Here is a 17,509-nt window from a genome sequence, read left to right on the forward strand (position 1 = left end):
TGTGTGCAATATTGTTCTTTATCTAAAAGTCATGTCCAAGTGAAAAATAATACTTTTAGAATTGGTTTATCACATTATGAGCACACTAATGTGAACATTCTCCTTATACAAATGCTTAGTTATACTTGTGGAATTCTGATGTTTAAGATGAATTTTCATTCCATGCTAATAACATGGTATAGATATCATTAAAAAAAAAAAAAAAACATATCACATGTCTTGTACTTTATTTCAGATTGACATAATAGAAGCACTTTGCCCCAAATAGTACAAAAACAATGTATGTTCCCAGAAAGCAAATATATTTTGTTTTATTTGGGTTTTTTTTTTCCTGCTTTAAGTCTAAGAACAATGTAAGTTTAAAAAGTAAAATCAAAAAAACTGATTTTGTGGCTGTTGATTGTTAGAAATTTGTTTTTAATATTTATGAGGTGCCAGTCCCATGCAAAGCACATAGGTGAGTCCAGTGGACCCTGCCCTCAAGGACGGTCTTGCTCGCTTGAATGATCATGACAGCTATTTTGTAAATAGCTGTACTATACTAAAGTATACTATACTAATAGCTAAACTATGCTAGTTTAATTTACATTAGCTATATAATGTAAATTAAAATAGCATAGAACATATAATTGCTGTTTATGTTTAAATATTTGCTAAAAATGAAGAGGTAGTAAAGTTCTATAAGAGATCTTCCAAATTTGATTCTGATCTTCAGTAACTTCAAAGCAAAAGGCGGATCTAAAAAGGTAAAGATGATGAAAAATTGTGGCCCAGAAATTGCATACCTTGAAAACTGAGAAAATGGTAGGTGCTAGACAGGGCAAGCATTGAATAAAAAAAGATTATTAGTAAGATTAGTGAGTCAGCTGTCTGGGGGGATGACATTGTGATAAGGTAGAGATCAGGTGATACATGCAACAGTGAAAAAAAATGTAGATATACGGTAAATTTTCAGCATTGACAGTTGCAAAACCTTTTGTTCCAACTTTTCCCCTCCTTCCCACCTCCTCCCCCAGATGGCAGGTTGATTAATACATGTTAAATATGTTAAAGTATAAGTTAAATACAATAGATGTATACATGTCCATACAGTTATTTTGCTGTACAAAAACAATCGGACTTTGAAATAGTGTACAAATAGCTTGTGAAGGACATAAAAAATGCAGGCGGACAAAAATAGAGGGATTCGGTATTCTATGTAGTGGTTCATATTCATCTCCCAGAGTTCTTTCCCTGGGTGTAGCTGGTTTAGTTCATTACTGCTGCTCTATTGGAACTGATTTGGTTCATCTCATTGTTGAAGAGACCCACATCCATCAGAGTTGATCATCATATAGTATTGTTGAAGTATATAATGATCTCCTGGTCCTGCTCATTTCACTCAGCATCAGTTCATGTTAGTCCCTCCAGGCCTTTCTGAAATCATCCTGCTGGTCATTTCTTATAGAACAATAATATTCCATAACATTCATACACCACAATTTATTCAGCCATTCTCCAATTGATGGGCATCCAGTCAGTTTCCAATTTCTGGCTACTACAAAGAAGCTGCCACAAACATTCTTGCACATACAGGTCCCTTTCCCTTCTTTAAAATCTCTTTGGGATAAAAGCCCAGTAGTAATGCTGCTGGATCAAAGAGTATGCACATTTTGATAACTCTGAGCATAGTTCCAAATCATTCTCCAGAATGGCTGGATGTATTCACAATTTCACCAACAATGTATCAGTGCTGTGACTTAGTTCTTAAATGTTATTCTGGGGAAATATTTGATCACTGGAAGTTTTCATTGAACTCTGAAATGCCATTCAGAAAGATTTAAAAAAAAACTTTTTGGTTGGTGATATTTTAAATAAGATGTTCAGTTATTTTGGATAATTTTTACTTTTGGCAGGGAAGTTGGATTTAGGATCATAGTGTTAGACTTTATATGCCATTATTCAATCATCATCTTTTACAGGGGAGTAAAGGTTTGGAAGGAGGATAATCTTGTGAATTTTCAAAGAGGTTTAGGAATTGGGGAGGAACATCAGTGATAACTACTAGTATATAAGGATTGTAATGTGGAAGAGAGATTGCCATATTTATTCAATTTGGTCCCTGGATTAGGAGACAAGAGTAGTGGGAGTTGCTCCAGGGACATACTGTTTAGTATCAGAGTTATGCTTTTCAAAATAGTCCTTGTTAGTCCAAAGACTCTTATTAACTCTGAACTGTAATAACTTCCTATTTTTCTTTTGTTTAGAGAAATAGATGCCCAAAGAAACTCTGACTTTCCAACTAAATTCCATATTCCCCCCCCCCCCCCAAATACATTCTTAACAGTCCTGCTGATGGGGTTCTAGTGGCAGAGAATTATGGAAATCCCCTTTTGGTCAGAGGCGCAGGTTCTTTGTGAAAGAATTCACAAACCTGAAGAGTTTTAGGTGACAAAAATGGAAGTTGATTGTTGGATGAGAAGTCAGCTTTACTAAGAGGCTGACTTTGTAGTGGCAAAGTCCTATTAGGGAAATGAAGGCTGGCACTGAGAAGAAAATGTCTTCTCAGTGGGAGGGTCCTGGCAGCTATACTAAGGGATAGCCCTGCTTTGGACATTCTGCAAAGAAGTGAGTAAAGAGAAACCTGTTATATGAGCATATCTTGGTGGGGGATGGGGTGAGGAACTAGGGCAGTTTAAGCTGATCAGACCAGGATCTTCCAAATGAAATTGCTCTAAAGGCTTTTTCAGCCTGAATTTGAATAGAGATCTGCTCTCAATGGAGGTGATTTACCTTAGAAATGGCCCAGTCTGGGGAGTTATGCTTCCCAAGAGGGCCTGAGACTCCAGTCTCCCTTCTTTACAGATCAAAGGGTACACAGTTTTATAGTGTTAATTTTACAGATTAAAGGGAACACAATTTCATAACCCTGTCAACTGTTGTTCTCCCTAATTTTCCCATTATATTACTTCTCCTGTCTTTGTCTTTGTTACTGAATAAGGTGTCCCCCCCATTTCTAGAATGTACTTGTTCTTTACCCTCTGCCTCTTAGAAGCCTTTGTTTCCTTTCAAGTTTAACTCAAGCACAACCTCATCTTCCTAACCATTGGTGCTTCCCCACTTATCACAATTTGTCTTTATTTTTCATATGTATTGTATGGTCCTGTATTATACACGTTGTCTTTTCTCCTAGAGTCCTGCTTTTTGAAAGCAGGACCTACCTATTTCATGTATATCTTTGTATCCCCAGCAGCTATTACCAGATAATGGCAGATTTTAGGTCAAATACAGCATGCTCAAATTAATCTCAGGTTTTCTCACTGATTTCTGTTTCTCCCAAAATTATTCTGAAAAGGGGTCTTTAATATTCGACTGACAGAGTTCTGCACAAAAAAAAAAAAAGATTAAGAACCCCCTAGCAAGAGGATTCTGGAAAAATAGCAGAATAGATCAGAAAATTCCAAACTCTCCAGATTTCCCCAACATACAAGACAAAATAGTGCTTTAGGTTAAAAACAAATAAGAACTGGGCAAAACAGTTCCTCTTGGGACAATAAAAAGATCCAAAGAAAAGTACCAGGATTGCAGTTTGGCCCTTGTGAAGTGTAAACACCTCCAGATTAGGTCCACTGAAACAGAAAGCTTCGAACCCTGGGGCTAGCTGGGTTAGAAGATAGCTTCAGCCCTAGCCACCTAAATTTTTCACTTCCTGAATAGCATTGAAAGTCTGGCAGACCAAAATGTTTGTGGCAGCTCTTTTTGTTGTAGCTAGAAACTGGAAGTTGAATGGATGTCCATCAATTGGAGAATGGTTGGGTAAATTGTGGTATATGAAGGTTATGGAATATTATTGCTCTGTAAGAAATGACAAACAGGAGAAATACAGAGAGGCTTGGAGAGACTTAGATCAACTGTTGCTGAGTGAAATGAGCAGAACCAGAAGATCACTATACACTTCAACAACAATGCTGTATGAGGATGTATGCTGATGGAAGTGGAAATCCTCAACATAAAGAAGATCCAACTCACTTCCAGTTGATCAATGATGGACAGAAATAACTATACCCAGAGAAGGAACACTGGGAAGCGAATGTAAATTGTTAGCACTACTGTCTATGTACCCAGGTTACTTATACCTTCGGAAGCTAATAATGTGCAACAAGAAAATGGTATTTACACACATATTGTATCTAGGTTATATTGTAACACATGTAAAATGTATGGGATTACCTGCCATTGGGGGGAGGGAGTGGAGGGAGGGGGGGATGATTTGGAAAAATGAATAAAAAAAAGAAAAAAAAAAAAAAGTCTGGCAGACAGCTTGGGAAGTCCAGAAGATTGGGAACCTCTGCTGATGAAGCATATGCCGCTCTAACTGTGAACTGGCTAGAAACCTGGCTCTGGATGAGAAAGAACCAGCACACATCCAGGGAATGCAGAAGTGGGGCAGGGACACTGCTGACTGCAGATATTTGTTTTATTTTGTTCTTGGTTTTGCTGAGTAAATTGGGGTTAAATAGAGTTGAGCATGTGTGACTTGGTCACACAGCTAGGAAGGGTTAAGTGTCTGAGACCATATTTGAACTCAGGTCCTTCTGACTTCAGGACTGGTGCTCTATCCACTGTACCACCTAGCTGCCTCAAATGCAGACACAGATAATAGAGTTCTAGGTTTCAATTCCAGGCTACGGAAAATCTGAAGAAGGACCTGAGGCCAGAGACACCATCCCCCACATCCCAAGACTAGAGGTAGTTACACTAATAAGCATCTATAAATTTAAAACAAAAAAGCAGGGAAAGGATAAAGAACCCAAATGTAGAAAGTTATTATGGTGACAAAATCAGAGTAAGATGAAGTCAAAGTTGGTTAGGCTATCTATGGTAGAGATCTACGTTAAAGGACTTGGTGAGCAATGGAGCTAGGATTACAACCAAGAATCACCTACCCAGCAAAACTGAGTATAATTCTTCAGGGGAAAAGGTAAAAATTCAGTGAAATAGAGGATTTTCAAGTATTCATGATGAAAGAGCTAAATAGAAAATTTGATTTTCAAGTGCAAGTCTCAGGAGAAGCATAAGGAGGTAATCAGAAAAGTGATGTCATAAGGGATTTAATAAGGTTTATTATCTGTTTACATTCCTACATGGGAGGATGATGTGATTCCAAAAAACAAAATTATGTAGGAAACACAGGGATTAGATTAGTGAGGCCGACTGGTAGTTCTGGAACTTGGCTGTAATTGGAAATGGGTTAAAGAGGGAACAACACATATTTAGATTATAAATATTTAACTCAGAAAGAAATGAAGGGAGAGGGAGAGGGAGGCAAGGAGAGGATGAGGAAGTTTTAGAGGGAACCCTACTCAGATCAGGATTAAGGAGTGAATAACATTTGAAAAGTATATTAATGAGGGAAAGGAAATGCTCCATTATCGGCGCATAGATAATCCCATGAGGTGCAGTGTCCCCTGTAAAATGAATTTACAGGCCCGAAAACCTAGATTGATATATAAAAGGTTTATTGTAGGAATTTGGAAGTAAAGCTCAGTTAGAAGGTGGCCGCTGGGCAGGCAGGGACCCTTACATGGCTGGAAGGATACCATGTGTTGGCTGGGAGGGCTCCTGCAAAGAGGGAGGTCCGGCTCACTTCTTTTATACCCAAAAAATGATGGGCAGTACCCCTAAGTTCTTGGCTAGCTTTTCAGTTAGCTCAGATCAGGTGAGGGCTGGGGGAAGCTAAGATGATGATGGTGGGGGCTGGGCTCGGATATTCAAAGGGTGTCTTTGACCAGGATTTGTGAATCAAGGTCAGTCATGGGTTGGGCAATTAGAAAGGAATCTTAAAGGGACCCTCGTCAATATCAATAGGAATGAGATAAAATGTGTAGATTAATGGGAATAGGATAAAGAGGAAGGGAAAGGTTGAGGAGAGAAGATAAGGGAGAGACTCTTGGTGACCGGGGCACATTAAGTAGCTAGGCAAGGTAATGAGAAGAAGCAAAGTACAGAAATTAGCAGGGATAGGAAATCATAGAGACTGTACACAAACATAATGATCAGGGGTAGAATTTATCAGAAAAAAAAATCGGGTTAATAATGATTGATTTCAGACAAAGTTATGTTAGAAGAAATTTAATCAAAAGAGAAAAATAGGGAACCAATACTATATGTCAGCCATGTTAATATTGTTTTAGACTATTAACATAACTAGATAGTATAAGGTTGGAATATTGCTGAGGTGTGGGAAATGAGTTGGTGAATCTAGAAAAATATGGAAAGACTTGAACTTATGAAGGATGATGTTATCCACCTTCAAAAAAAAAAACAGGACAAATAAGTGTAGTATGGCATGGATGCATATGAATGTATATGGTATATATATGCATGATTATAAATATCTACATGTATATATGCAGATACATATATGCATGTATGTGTGTATACATATATATATATATATATATATATATATATATATATATATATATATATATACTTAATTGTAGCCTTCTTGGGGGAACTGGCATAGGGGAAAGAAAAGGGAAAAAAGAATAAAGTAAAAAGTGCACAGCAGAGAGCCAAAGAAAACCTACAAAGAAGGAAAGATGGACAGCTCTAAACATAATATGTGGTATTTATTATACAGGCTTTTCTGAAATGGAAATTTATTGTTTTGTATTTTGAATCCTCTGATGTTCTGCTGTGCACATGGCAATGTTTTTTATTCTTTTCCTGACTGACTTTTTTCCTTTTCTATTTTGTATTTGTTTTAAATAAATATAATTTAAAAACTTTAAATTATCTCTCTGGCTAGAGGCTTCATTCAGAGTCAAATTAGGGTAGTAGTCCTTTATAAGACTATCCTTGGGTATACAATCTACCAGTGAGAGAAGAACTGTGAGCAGTTACAAGTTTAGGAATGACCTACAGCTATGGTATACATATTTATCTGCCTGGTGTCAGCAGGAGTTAAGGAGATACTAAGAGAGTCTCTTGTTCATCCCGTTTCCCCATAAAGTCATCTTCAAAGTCCCCCTTATACAAGGAGAGGAATTGGTCCTTTATCAGAGAGGTATTAGAGACTTCTGTAGGTTTTTGAATAAGGGAATGGCATGGTCAGATTGGGGGGGGAAGGGCTTTTTCCACAACAATTCTAGGTAACAGGAATGCTAAGATTATGATGTCCATTTCACAGAGGAGGACTTCAGTCTCCCATCCAGATCCAAAAAGCTAGATAGAAACTAGGATGTGAACTACATTTCCTTGATTTCAAAGCTAGCATTCACTCCCTCACCTCATTGCTCTTTTTCTTCTCCTCCTCCTCCTCCTCCTCCTCCTCCTTCTCTTCCTCCTCCTCCTCCTCCTCCTCCTCCTCCTCCTCCTCCTCCTCCTCCTCCTCCTCCTCCTCCTCCTCCTCCTCCTCCTCCTCCTCCTCCTCCTCCTCCTCCTCCTCCTCCTCCTCCTTTTTCTTCTTTTTTTTTTCCTGTTATTATGTTTAATTCTTTGTGATCCCTTTATGGAGATTTTCTTGACAAACATATTGGAGTGATTTGTCATTTCCTTCTCCAGCTCATTTAATAGATGAGGAAACCAAGGCAGGCAGGATTAAATTACTTCCTAATTCCAAACTCAGAGCCCAATCCACTGTATCACCTAGCTGCCCTGTACCATCTCTTAGACATAATCACATGCTAAATTATTTGGTAAGTTCATTAAATGCTAGAAGACTTCAAGTAATAAATATTGGTGATTTGCATAAACTGGAGTAATTAGATCCTACTTAAAAGCTGAATTACAAATCAATCAATTAACAAGCATTTATTAAGCAATTACTGTTCCAGACAGTGTGTTAAACTGTTGGGAATACAAAGATCGAGCAAAATCAGTCTGTTCCTTCAAGGAGCTCACAACCTAACTTGGGTGGGGGAGGGAAGGGAACAACATACATAGAAATATAGAAATCAGGACATATATGATAAATACAGAATAGATGAAAGTAGCCTTCAAGAGGAAGTTACTAGCAGTTGGGGAAGGGGTGGAGAGACTGGAAAAGACCTCCTGATAGTTATTCGATTTGGAGGATATGGGGAAAGCAGGGATGGGAGAAAACACTATAAAGAAAAGCAGGGGACCAGGGAATTTACAGACTGTGAACCAAAGGATTTATAAATGGAAGGGGCCTTAGGGATCACCTAGTCTAATTCTTTTATTTTACAAATAAAAAAATCGAGGCTCAAAAAAGCTGAATGACTAGATCTGTCATATTGCTAGTAATAAGTCACAGAACTTAAGATTCACTATTTGGTTTCTCTGACTCAGAATCTAGTGTTCTTTGTTTATATGCAAATTAAATGGAGCAATTTTGTTTTTCTTGGGCTCTTGGTGAAGATTAGCTGGCCTCCGGGCTAATGTCCAGCATCAGACTGTTGCTGCATTCAAATAGGAATAAACATTCCACTCACATCTGGACATTCTCAAGTTCCTATTTAAAATTTGAGCAGGGTTCTGATTCCTGCTAGTGGGTGACAGTGCCACCTAGTGGTCAGAGCCAATTTGACCTTGCACTGGTGACACCATCTCTATTTCTGTGAATACTTGTTTTTTTAATTTGGGGTATTTTCTAGGTTTTTTTTTTTTAACTGTTAAACATTATTTAAGCATCTGAGGATGTTTGAGAGATCCAAGGGAAGAAATGTAAGCTCTTTCAATGCACGCTCTCCTTATTTCAGCAGTTTCTATTCACGGAACTTCTCTCAGCCATTTGAGTAGCATGGGATCCATATCAAGGTAACATTAGCCCCCATTTTTACCAAGTGATAAGTTTGCTCAAAGTTTTCTTCACAGCAGCCAAACCCTAAATATTGGGGGGTACAAAGAAAGCCAATAACAGTAGTTCATAGTCTAATGCATTGTTCATGCTTTCCAACTCTGCTCCTAGACAAGATCACTACTCTTTTAATTATTGAAATACATTGAAGAAAAGGCTAGAAATAGATATGCAAAAAAAGAAATTTTTTTTTATCTTGAAATCAAGGCATAGAGGATCATCTACAGCCCAGTTTCTTAAGCTGTGGTTTGCGACCCCATATGAAGTCTCATAACTGAATGTGGGGGTTTTGAAATTATCAGCAAATATTTGATTTGTATACCTATTTTACATACAGACTCACCTGGGCACGTACAAATTTCTTGGGCAAAAAGGAGTTGTGAATGGGAAACGTTTAAGAAGCCCTGGTTTATAGCATTTATCGTTAATCAAAAGCAGCTTATGAGCTAATTTTGGAAACCCGAGGATTCCATGTGATGTGGTTTTATTGCTGTTACTTGGCCGCTTAGTGACTTCCTCTGGGCCTCTTTAAAGGGGAAGGGATGTGTTGCTTCCACAGCAAAAGTACTAAAGGAAGGGATAGATACAGTGCTAGAGCTGGAGGCAGGAAAACCAGAGCTCAAATCCCATTTCAGACACTAACTAGCTCGAGGCTCTGGGCAATTCACTTAACTCTGCCTCAGTTTACCCATCTCTAAAATGGGGATAATAGCACCTTTCCCCCAAGGATCTTCAACGATCCAATGGAGAAGAAATAGCGTGGACTCTGCCTCCACTCCCCAAGGGGTCGGGTCTGCACAGCGCATGAGGAATTCTGCCACCCCCCGCTAAGGATTATTCTGTGGTTAAGCTGCCCAAGGCCCAGAAGATGGAAGTGTTCTCTCAGTAGGAGCTCCGACACGGGCTCACTCTGGGTCAGTCACCCGCAGCGGAACAGCTCAGGGACTCCCGCTTTATGCCCCAGACTGGGAGCGGGAGAAAGCGCGAGTGGAGAAGAGGAAAGCGAAAGGGAGGAAGGCTCTGGGCCCGGCATCTGAGTGGACACAAGTGGAGAGACTCGGGAAGGCAGCCCAAGCTGAGCCTCGTCGCTCCCCGCCCCTCGCCTCGGTCCCTCTTTTAACTACTCCAGCAGGGAACCCGAAGAAAGCGGCCACCTAACGTGTGGCCCGGCCCCGGCTCCTCCCGCTTCGGCTTCCGTAGAGGCACGATGACGTCCCATGAACGGGACGCAGTTGCCGTGGTGACGGTTGCTCGGGGCAGCGCGTCTCCGGCATCCCAGGATGAGTGACGATAGAGGCGTTTTAGTGCTCAGCGAGTCCAAGTCTGAGAGAAACCGGTCCAGCCTCAGCCCCGGCCCCGGCCCTAGTCTGGGCCCCTTCGCTTGGGTGAGTGCCTAGCCGCGGGCCGCACGCCCTGAGCTTGTCCAGCAGACGGACGGACGGACGGACGAACTGACGGACGCCCAGGCAACGGGCCGAGCCCCCGCCCGCAGCGCCGCAGAGATGCTCCAGGGAGCGCCGAGCCTGGAGTCGCGGCACCGGCGTCCGAACCCTGCCCCAGGCTGCGATTCCTTCCACCGCCGCGGGCCTAGTTTTCTTGGCTGTAAAATGAAGGCCCAGTTTCTCCAGTCGGAGAGACCGCCAACACGGATAGGTACAGACTCCACCTGCCCGACAAACATGCACCTGGGGACACAGCCCCGTCCCGACAGACCATTCCTGAAACCCACCGGGCTGAGCCCGGGGCAGCATCCACTACTCCGTAATCCCCGTTTCTCCCTTTTCTCCCCCTCCCCGCCACCTCCGAGAGCTTTTTTCTCCCCAGATCATTCTCCCCAGTCAAGTGACTCCTCCACTCCTCCATCCCCTCCCACCCCAACTCAGATGTCTTCAGGTACCTCAGAGCTGGGGCTTCAGAGAACACCTCCTTTTACTATTCATTTATTCCTTCTAGTTCTTCCCTCTCAGGTACACATAAGTCTTATACTCTTCTCTATAGGAGCCTTTTGGAAACTTGGAGATAACACTCATGTTCCTCCTAAATTTTATTTTCCAGGCTAAACAATTTTATGTTTTCACCATCCAAGTCCTGCTCACCTTCGCTTCCTTATGTTCCTATAAAAAAGTGGCTGGACTAGAAAATCTCAAATATCTTTTCTACCTCCCAATTCTTTGATTCATTTTTTACAAGGCAGCTTGTCTGTGTGTCATTTCCCTAAATATGGAGCCCCAAACTGGGAAATGTCACACAGATGTGGTTTTATAAGCACAGAGAACACTTGAGAACATCACTTGGCTCACTCTGGACACTCGATTTTCATTAATGAAGTCCAAGATCATATTAGCCGATTTGACTGTTAATTTTCATTCATGTTAACATTGCCGGGACTATCGCCAACACTAACCTCACAAGTTGTTATCCTTATGAACTACTATCTAGTTATCTCTCTCTTGTCTTCTACTTATGTAGCTGATTATTTGAACCCTAGTGTAGTGTACGTTTATCACTCCTAGATTCCATCCTATTAGATTCTATCTATCATCCTAGACTTTCTGGATCCTGTTACTTAATGCACTTGTGATCCCTCCTTATCTTGCATCATCTGCAAATTTGTCATCTATTCCTTCCTCCTAGTCGCTGACCAAGATATTGAATAGAGCAGGCTGTTGCCAGTGGGCGCACCCCTTTCCGGATGACCGGAATCTTTTATCACTGGATCTGAGTATTTAGTTCCGATGTCTACTATTTGTCCATCTCACATCTTTCATTCTTGTTGCTTCTGCTTGATCTCTGCAGTCTCTGGAGATAGAGTCTGACATTTGGGTGCATGTCATAATCTGACAGCTTGTTTCCATGAACTTCCTCATATACATTAAATCTGGGATACTCTACTGTTTTCAACAAATAAGTGACAGTGGATGAAGCAGCTAATATGTGTAGGGCTATGTGTTCAGGTTGGTCATTATGATGTATTGGAAAGCGTATTGGAAAATTAAGAGACCTGGGTTTAAACCTTAGGTTTTGTTTTAATTTGGACAGCTCTCTGAGGCTCAATTTCTTTATCTGTAAGATGGAAACATTATTTGTACTGCCTACCTCTCAGGGTTTTTATTCTAGACATTGTGTGAATGTTAAAATTTTATAGAATGATAGATATATTGTGGCTATCTGTAAAATGGGTATATCTCTGTGTCTGCCTCTTAGGGTTGTCATGAGGCTTAGTCAGTATAAAACTCTTTGTACAATACTATGTAATTGTCAACTATAAATTTTTTAACTTCACAATTTTTTTGTTTTTTAATTTATTGAACTGAATACAAAATGAAAAAAAAAATAGAAAAAAGACAAAAGCAAAACAAAACAAAACATTGTCTTGTGCTCAGCAGAACATCAGGGAGGATTTAAAATATATAACAGTAAATTTTCATTTCAAGAAAGTATATATAATAATAGAAGAAATTATGAGTATCCATCTTTTCTTTGCTTCCTTGTAGGTTATTCTTTTGTTCTCTGCTGAGCACTTTTTACTTTATTTGGGTTTGTAATTATTATTATTATTATTTTGCTGAGGCAGTTGGGGTTAAGTGACTTGCCTAGGGTCACACAACTGGGAAGTATTAAGGATCTGAGATCAGATTTGAACTCAGGTCTTCCTGAATTCAGGACTGCTTGTTACTTACTTTTTAATTCCACATTTATTAATCACTGTATATAGATCCCTGTGATAGCCATTGGCTTAGAGACTAGTTGGGCAGCAGCAACAGTACATAACAGAAGAACAAACAGGATGTTATGTTATCTCAAAGGGGAAAATTTGTTATTGATGGGGAGTTTCTGAGAAGGATTCCAGGAGGAGGCAGCAGACCTTTCCTGGAAAGAGAAGGCAATTTCTCAGAGGAGAATGAATGCAGAAATGTTTAAAGATCAGAAAATAGTCCAGTTTGATTACAGCATAGTATAAGCAAAGTAGTAATGTGAGATAAGGCTGGAAAGGTATAGTAATGTTAGATGGTGTGGGGCATACAAGTGACAAGTTAAGGAGTTTCAATATTAGACTTTTGAGGTAATAAGGAATCACTTTTTTTTTTGAGGTGAAAAGTGATGTTGCTTAATTTGTCCATTTTTTTTGGCCCAATCTGTGATTTCATTAGTGTAGAGTACACCATCCTGTGGAAATTTCCTTTATCCATGGAAATCATAACTCTTTTCCAATATACAATTTAGTTCCCTAAGATACTTTGGGGACAAAAATCTGACTTCAAGACTTTATATATGCTTTCTCTTTGTCACCATTGCTGCTTCTCAACTTTATACATGACAAAGTCTATTCCTACACAGTTTTGAAAGGGAGATTGGAGAAAGGAGAGAGTGGAATTCAGGATGGTGAGAAAAAGGGTTTGTGCTAGGATGATGGCAATGTGTGACAGTAGAAAATTTAAGAGATAAAATTCATAGGATTTTGTCACTGATTGAGAGCTGAGGAGGGAGAAGAATCCATGATACTTGAAAAGTCATAAATGTTAGAAGGTGAGGGTAAATGACAGGGTTAGAGGCTAAAATAAAGATGTCAGGAAGAAGAAAGTTTTTGGAGGAAAGATAATGAACATGGTTTTGGACATACCCAGAATCAGTTATCAATGTACTCATATGGAAGATACAAGTCTGAAGCTCAGAAGAGAGAGGTCAGAACTATAAATGTAGGTTTGGGAATCATTTGGTTGAAGGGAAACAGCTGAAGCTTTGAGAGTAAATAAAACTTCCAGGGGAAAGAGTGTAGAGAGAAGGGAAGAAGCCAGGGAGAGATGTTTGGGGAACTCAAGGGGTTGAAAAAAGAATGAGACAAAGCAAATGAGACAGAGAAATGTTTAGAGATATAGGAATTAAAATCCAGAGAGTACTGGATTTCTGAGAAGAGAGTATATAGGAGGAGAGAAGATGAGGAGGAATAAATAAAAGACACTGCATTTGGTGACCTTTGAAAAAAATACAGTAAAGTAGAGAAGATCAAAATCAAATTATAAAAAACTGCAAATTGAGTGAAGGCATTGATATAGGCTAAGTTTTAAAGTACCCCAAAGGAATGGATATTCATATTTTCCATTCAGCATCTCTGATAAATATCAAAGATCAAGAGTGGTGCTTTTTTGCAAATGATGGTTCATCACTAATTGACAACATCAGAGAAACAAGATAATAAATACTGGAAGAGAGTTTACTATGGTTGGATCCATCAGAGAAAGTTTATTTTTTTAAATTTTGTTTTTGTGGGGAATAGGGTTTGGTGAAGCAACTGAGTTTGAATGACTTGCCTAGAGTCACACAACTAGTAAGTATTAAATGTCGGAGGCCACATTTGAATTCAAATCTCCCTTTATTTCAGGGCCTCTTCTCTATTCTTTGCACCATCTAACTGTCCTCAAGGAAAGTTCCATAGATGTGTTAGGATTTGAGCTGGATCTGGAGGCAGGTTCTGAGGATTTAGATGGAAAAAGGACAGTGATAAACCAGAAAGAAGGCAAAACTCAAAATATTTTAATCTACAGGCATAAATCATCTTTGCATCTGTAAAACAAGAGAAGTTGTAGGCCAGATGATCTATAAAGTCCATTTCAGCTATAACTCCTATCACCCTAAAGTCCTTTTTATCTTCAAGGTATAGAGGGGACTTTGAGTCCGTAGACCAATGGATTACAAATTTCTGCAACTGTGACCATGTCAATAAGGATTTAAATGACCATTTTGTAAACAGACTTTGCTTGTCTTTTGAGAACTACCAGGAGATAAATCATTTTGTCCAAAATAAACCAAGAAGACTAAGATTTGAAGAGGCAGCAACTGACAATGCTGGAGGAAATCATTCATGCTGATGAAAAAAATGTATCTTTGAAATTAGTGAAATATATATAATATATATGTATTATATATTATATAAACATATATGGATGTTTTTACTATGTTCTGTAGTGGCAATTATTTCTTTGCAATACTACAAAGGCAGATGCCAATTCTATCTTGGGAAGAAAGAATATTGTTGCTTTTATAATCTGTTCTGTATCAACAACTTTCTATTGACCTTTTCATCTGCCTGGCTCTAATTTTGTTTGTGTGCTTTTTAAATTGTCACTAAATTGTGCTTGTTTAAACACATCAAATCAGCTGAAATGACTCCTAATGTTCACTTATCTCAGTAGCACTTAACTGCAATGTTAGTCAGGATGTTGACAAAAGGTGATACTAGAGCAACAGTTGTTTATCCTTTCAAATATATCAGGCACTTAGGATATAAGTAAATATTTGATGAACTCAGGAAGAGCTAAGAATTGTATCATAACCAAATAATAAAATTGTGTCTATGGGTATACCTCTTTATAACTGCCCAGATTGATTCTGTAGGGAATGTATTTCTAAATGATAAATGATAAGAGTGGCAAGTTCTAAAATAGTCTAAGGTTTACAAAGTGCTTTACAGATATTTTCTCATTTGATCCTTACAATAACCCTGGGAGGTTTTTACATTTTTACAGATGAGGACACTGAAGCAAACAGCAGTTAAGTGACTTCAGGGGTCTGTGGTCAAATTTGAACTTGGAGTTCCTGACTCAAAACCCAGAGTCCTCTTCTCCATGGAAAGACCTGGCTGCCTCTATTGAGTTCAGGGCCCCTGCCCTCAAGAAGCCTCCAGTTGAATTGGGGATATGACAGAGAATGAAAAATTAAAGATAGTAAAGACAATAGTAGAAAGGAGATATGTATACATATTTTTAATTATAGCTTTTTATTGACAGAACTTATGCATGGGTAGTTTTTCAACATTGTCCCTTGCAATCACTCTGTTCCAACTTTTCCCTTTTCTCCCTCTACCCCCTCCCCTAGATGGCAGGCAGTCTCATACATGTTAAACATGTTAAAGTATATCTTAAATACAATCTATATGTACAGATCCGTACAGTTCCCTTGTTGCATAAGAAAAATCAGATTTGGAAGGTAAAAGTAACCTGGGGAAGAAAAATAAAAATGCATATAGTCCACACTCAATTCCCAATGTTCTTTCTCTGAGTATAGCTGATTCTGTCCATCATTGATCAATTGGATCTGAATTGAATCTTCTCATTGTCGAAGATATCCATTTCCATCAGATACAGTATTATTGTTGAAGTGTATAATGATCTCCTAGTTCTGCTCATTTCATGTAAGTCTCTCCAAACCTCTCTGTATTCATCCTGCTGGTCATTTCTTACAGAGCAATAATATTCCATTCATATAACATAACTTATTCAGCCATTTTCCAGTTGAGGGGTATCCATTCAATTTCCAGTTTCTAGCCACTACAAAAAAGCTGCCACAAACATTTTGGCACATACAGGTCCCTTTCCAAAAGGAGATATTTTTGAAAAAAAATTAAAATAATCTTGAAATTTTTGGCAGAAAATTATTTTACTTAATTTTTTAAAAAATGAAAGTAAGTTGGGATAGTTAGATGGCACAGTGGATACAGGCACCAGCCCTGGAATCAGGAGGCTCTGAGTTCAAATCTAGCCTCAAACACTTAATACTTCCTAGCTATGTGACCCAAGGTAAGTCACTTAACCCCAATTGTCTCAACCAAAAGAAAAAGAAGGAAAGAAGTCAAAGAGAATATAAGATTGGATGTTCCATAGGGGGCATAAGCATAAGATTAAGAGAAACTCATAGGAGGAAAAGATCACTTCCAGTGTAAGTGGTAAGTCACGACTCTGTGCAGGCCTTAAAAGGCCTCAGAGAATTATGGTAATACAGGATTTATACCTGAATGGAACCTCAGAGATCAGCATTTTACATTTGGGTGAATTGAGGCTCAGAGAAGGAATTGATTGGTAAAGGCCATATAGATAATGAGGATAGTTGATATCAAGTTCATTTTAAAAAATTGATGGTTTTTGTTTTTATATCACCCCACTTTTTATGTATAGCTCTTAACTCCACTTGGGAATTGAATCTATCTTTTTAACAGGGAAAAAAAGTCCACAAACACACACACAAAAACAGTTAAGTAAAAACAACTGATTCAGTGGCTAAATCTTATAATGTATGCAACATTATGTCCTGGGAGCTCTCTGCTTCTCTGTCAAAAGTATAGAGTTCGAGATAAAGGGAACTTCAAAGGTCATACACAGGATCATAGATATAAAGATAGAAAGGACTTCAAAGATCATCATCACTGTATAGTTGTGTGTACAAATACATAGGTCACAAGTGGCAAAGACTGGATTTAAATCTAGGTTCTTTGATTTCAAATTCATCCGTCAACATTCTTTCCATTGAGCTATGATTATGTTGTGTGTTATAATCCATAATAGGAAATGCACATTTTATTCATACATACACACTCAATTTTTTTGTATATATGGACACATATTATATACCCATTATTATCTGGCATCCAGGATTGAATTATTACATTTTCTCAGCCTGACTTCTTTTATATTTTCACTGTCATTGACTATATTTTTCTCCTAGTCCTGCTTTTCTCATTCTGCATCTGCTCTAAGAAATCTTATAACATACCCCTTTCTGATTTTTGCTATTGTTGGCTAAAATCTAAATCTAAAATTAGCTAAAATCCTTTTTGTGATTTATTGCTGCTGGTGTTTTTTTTTTTTTTTTTTTTTTTTTTGTTTGTTTTGTTTTTGGTGAGAGAATTGGGGGTAAATGACTCACAGCTAG

At 38.7% G+C, this 17,509-nt stretch overlaps 1 protein-coding gene across 4 annotated transcripts in view; it reads left to right on the forward strand.

The window, feature by feature from the left end:
• The first annotated feature begins 9,567 nt into the window (after nucleotides 1-9,567).
• CCDC13 (coiled-coil domain containing 13) overlaps nucleotides 9,568-17,509 on the forward strand; it is a 114,385-nt gene continuing 106,443 nt past the window's right edge. Inside the window, exon 1 of one of the 4 annotated variants that reach the window (XM_074283178.1) lies at nucleotides 9,568-10,191. In XM_074283178.1, the coding sequence (XP_074139279.1) occupies nucleotides 10,087-10,191 (105 nt within the window). In that variant the 5' untranslated portion in view covers nucleotides 9,568-10,086. Of the gene's footprint in view, nucleotides 10,192-10,327; nucleotides 10,460-17,509 lie in introns of those variants that run through there. The other 3 variants (XM_074283176.1, XM_074283175.1, XM_074283177.1) reach the window with 3 other exon arrangements.

Source organism: Sminthopsis crassicaudata, chromosome 1 (genome assembly GCF_048593235.1).
Source record: "Sminthopsis crassicaudata isolate SCR6 chromosome 1, ASM4859323v1, whole genome shotgun sequence".
Classification (NCBI taxonomy): Eukaryota; Metazoa; Chordata; class Mammalia; order Dasyuromorphia; family Dasyuridae; genus Sminthopsis; species Sminthopsis crassicaudata.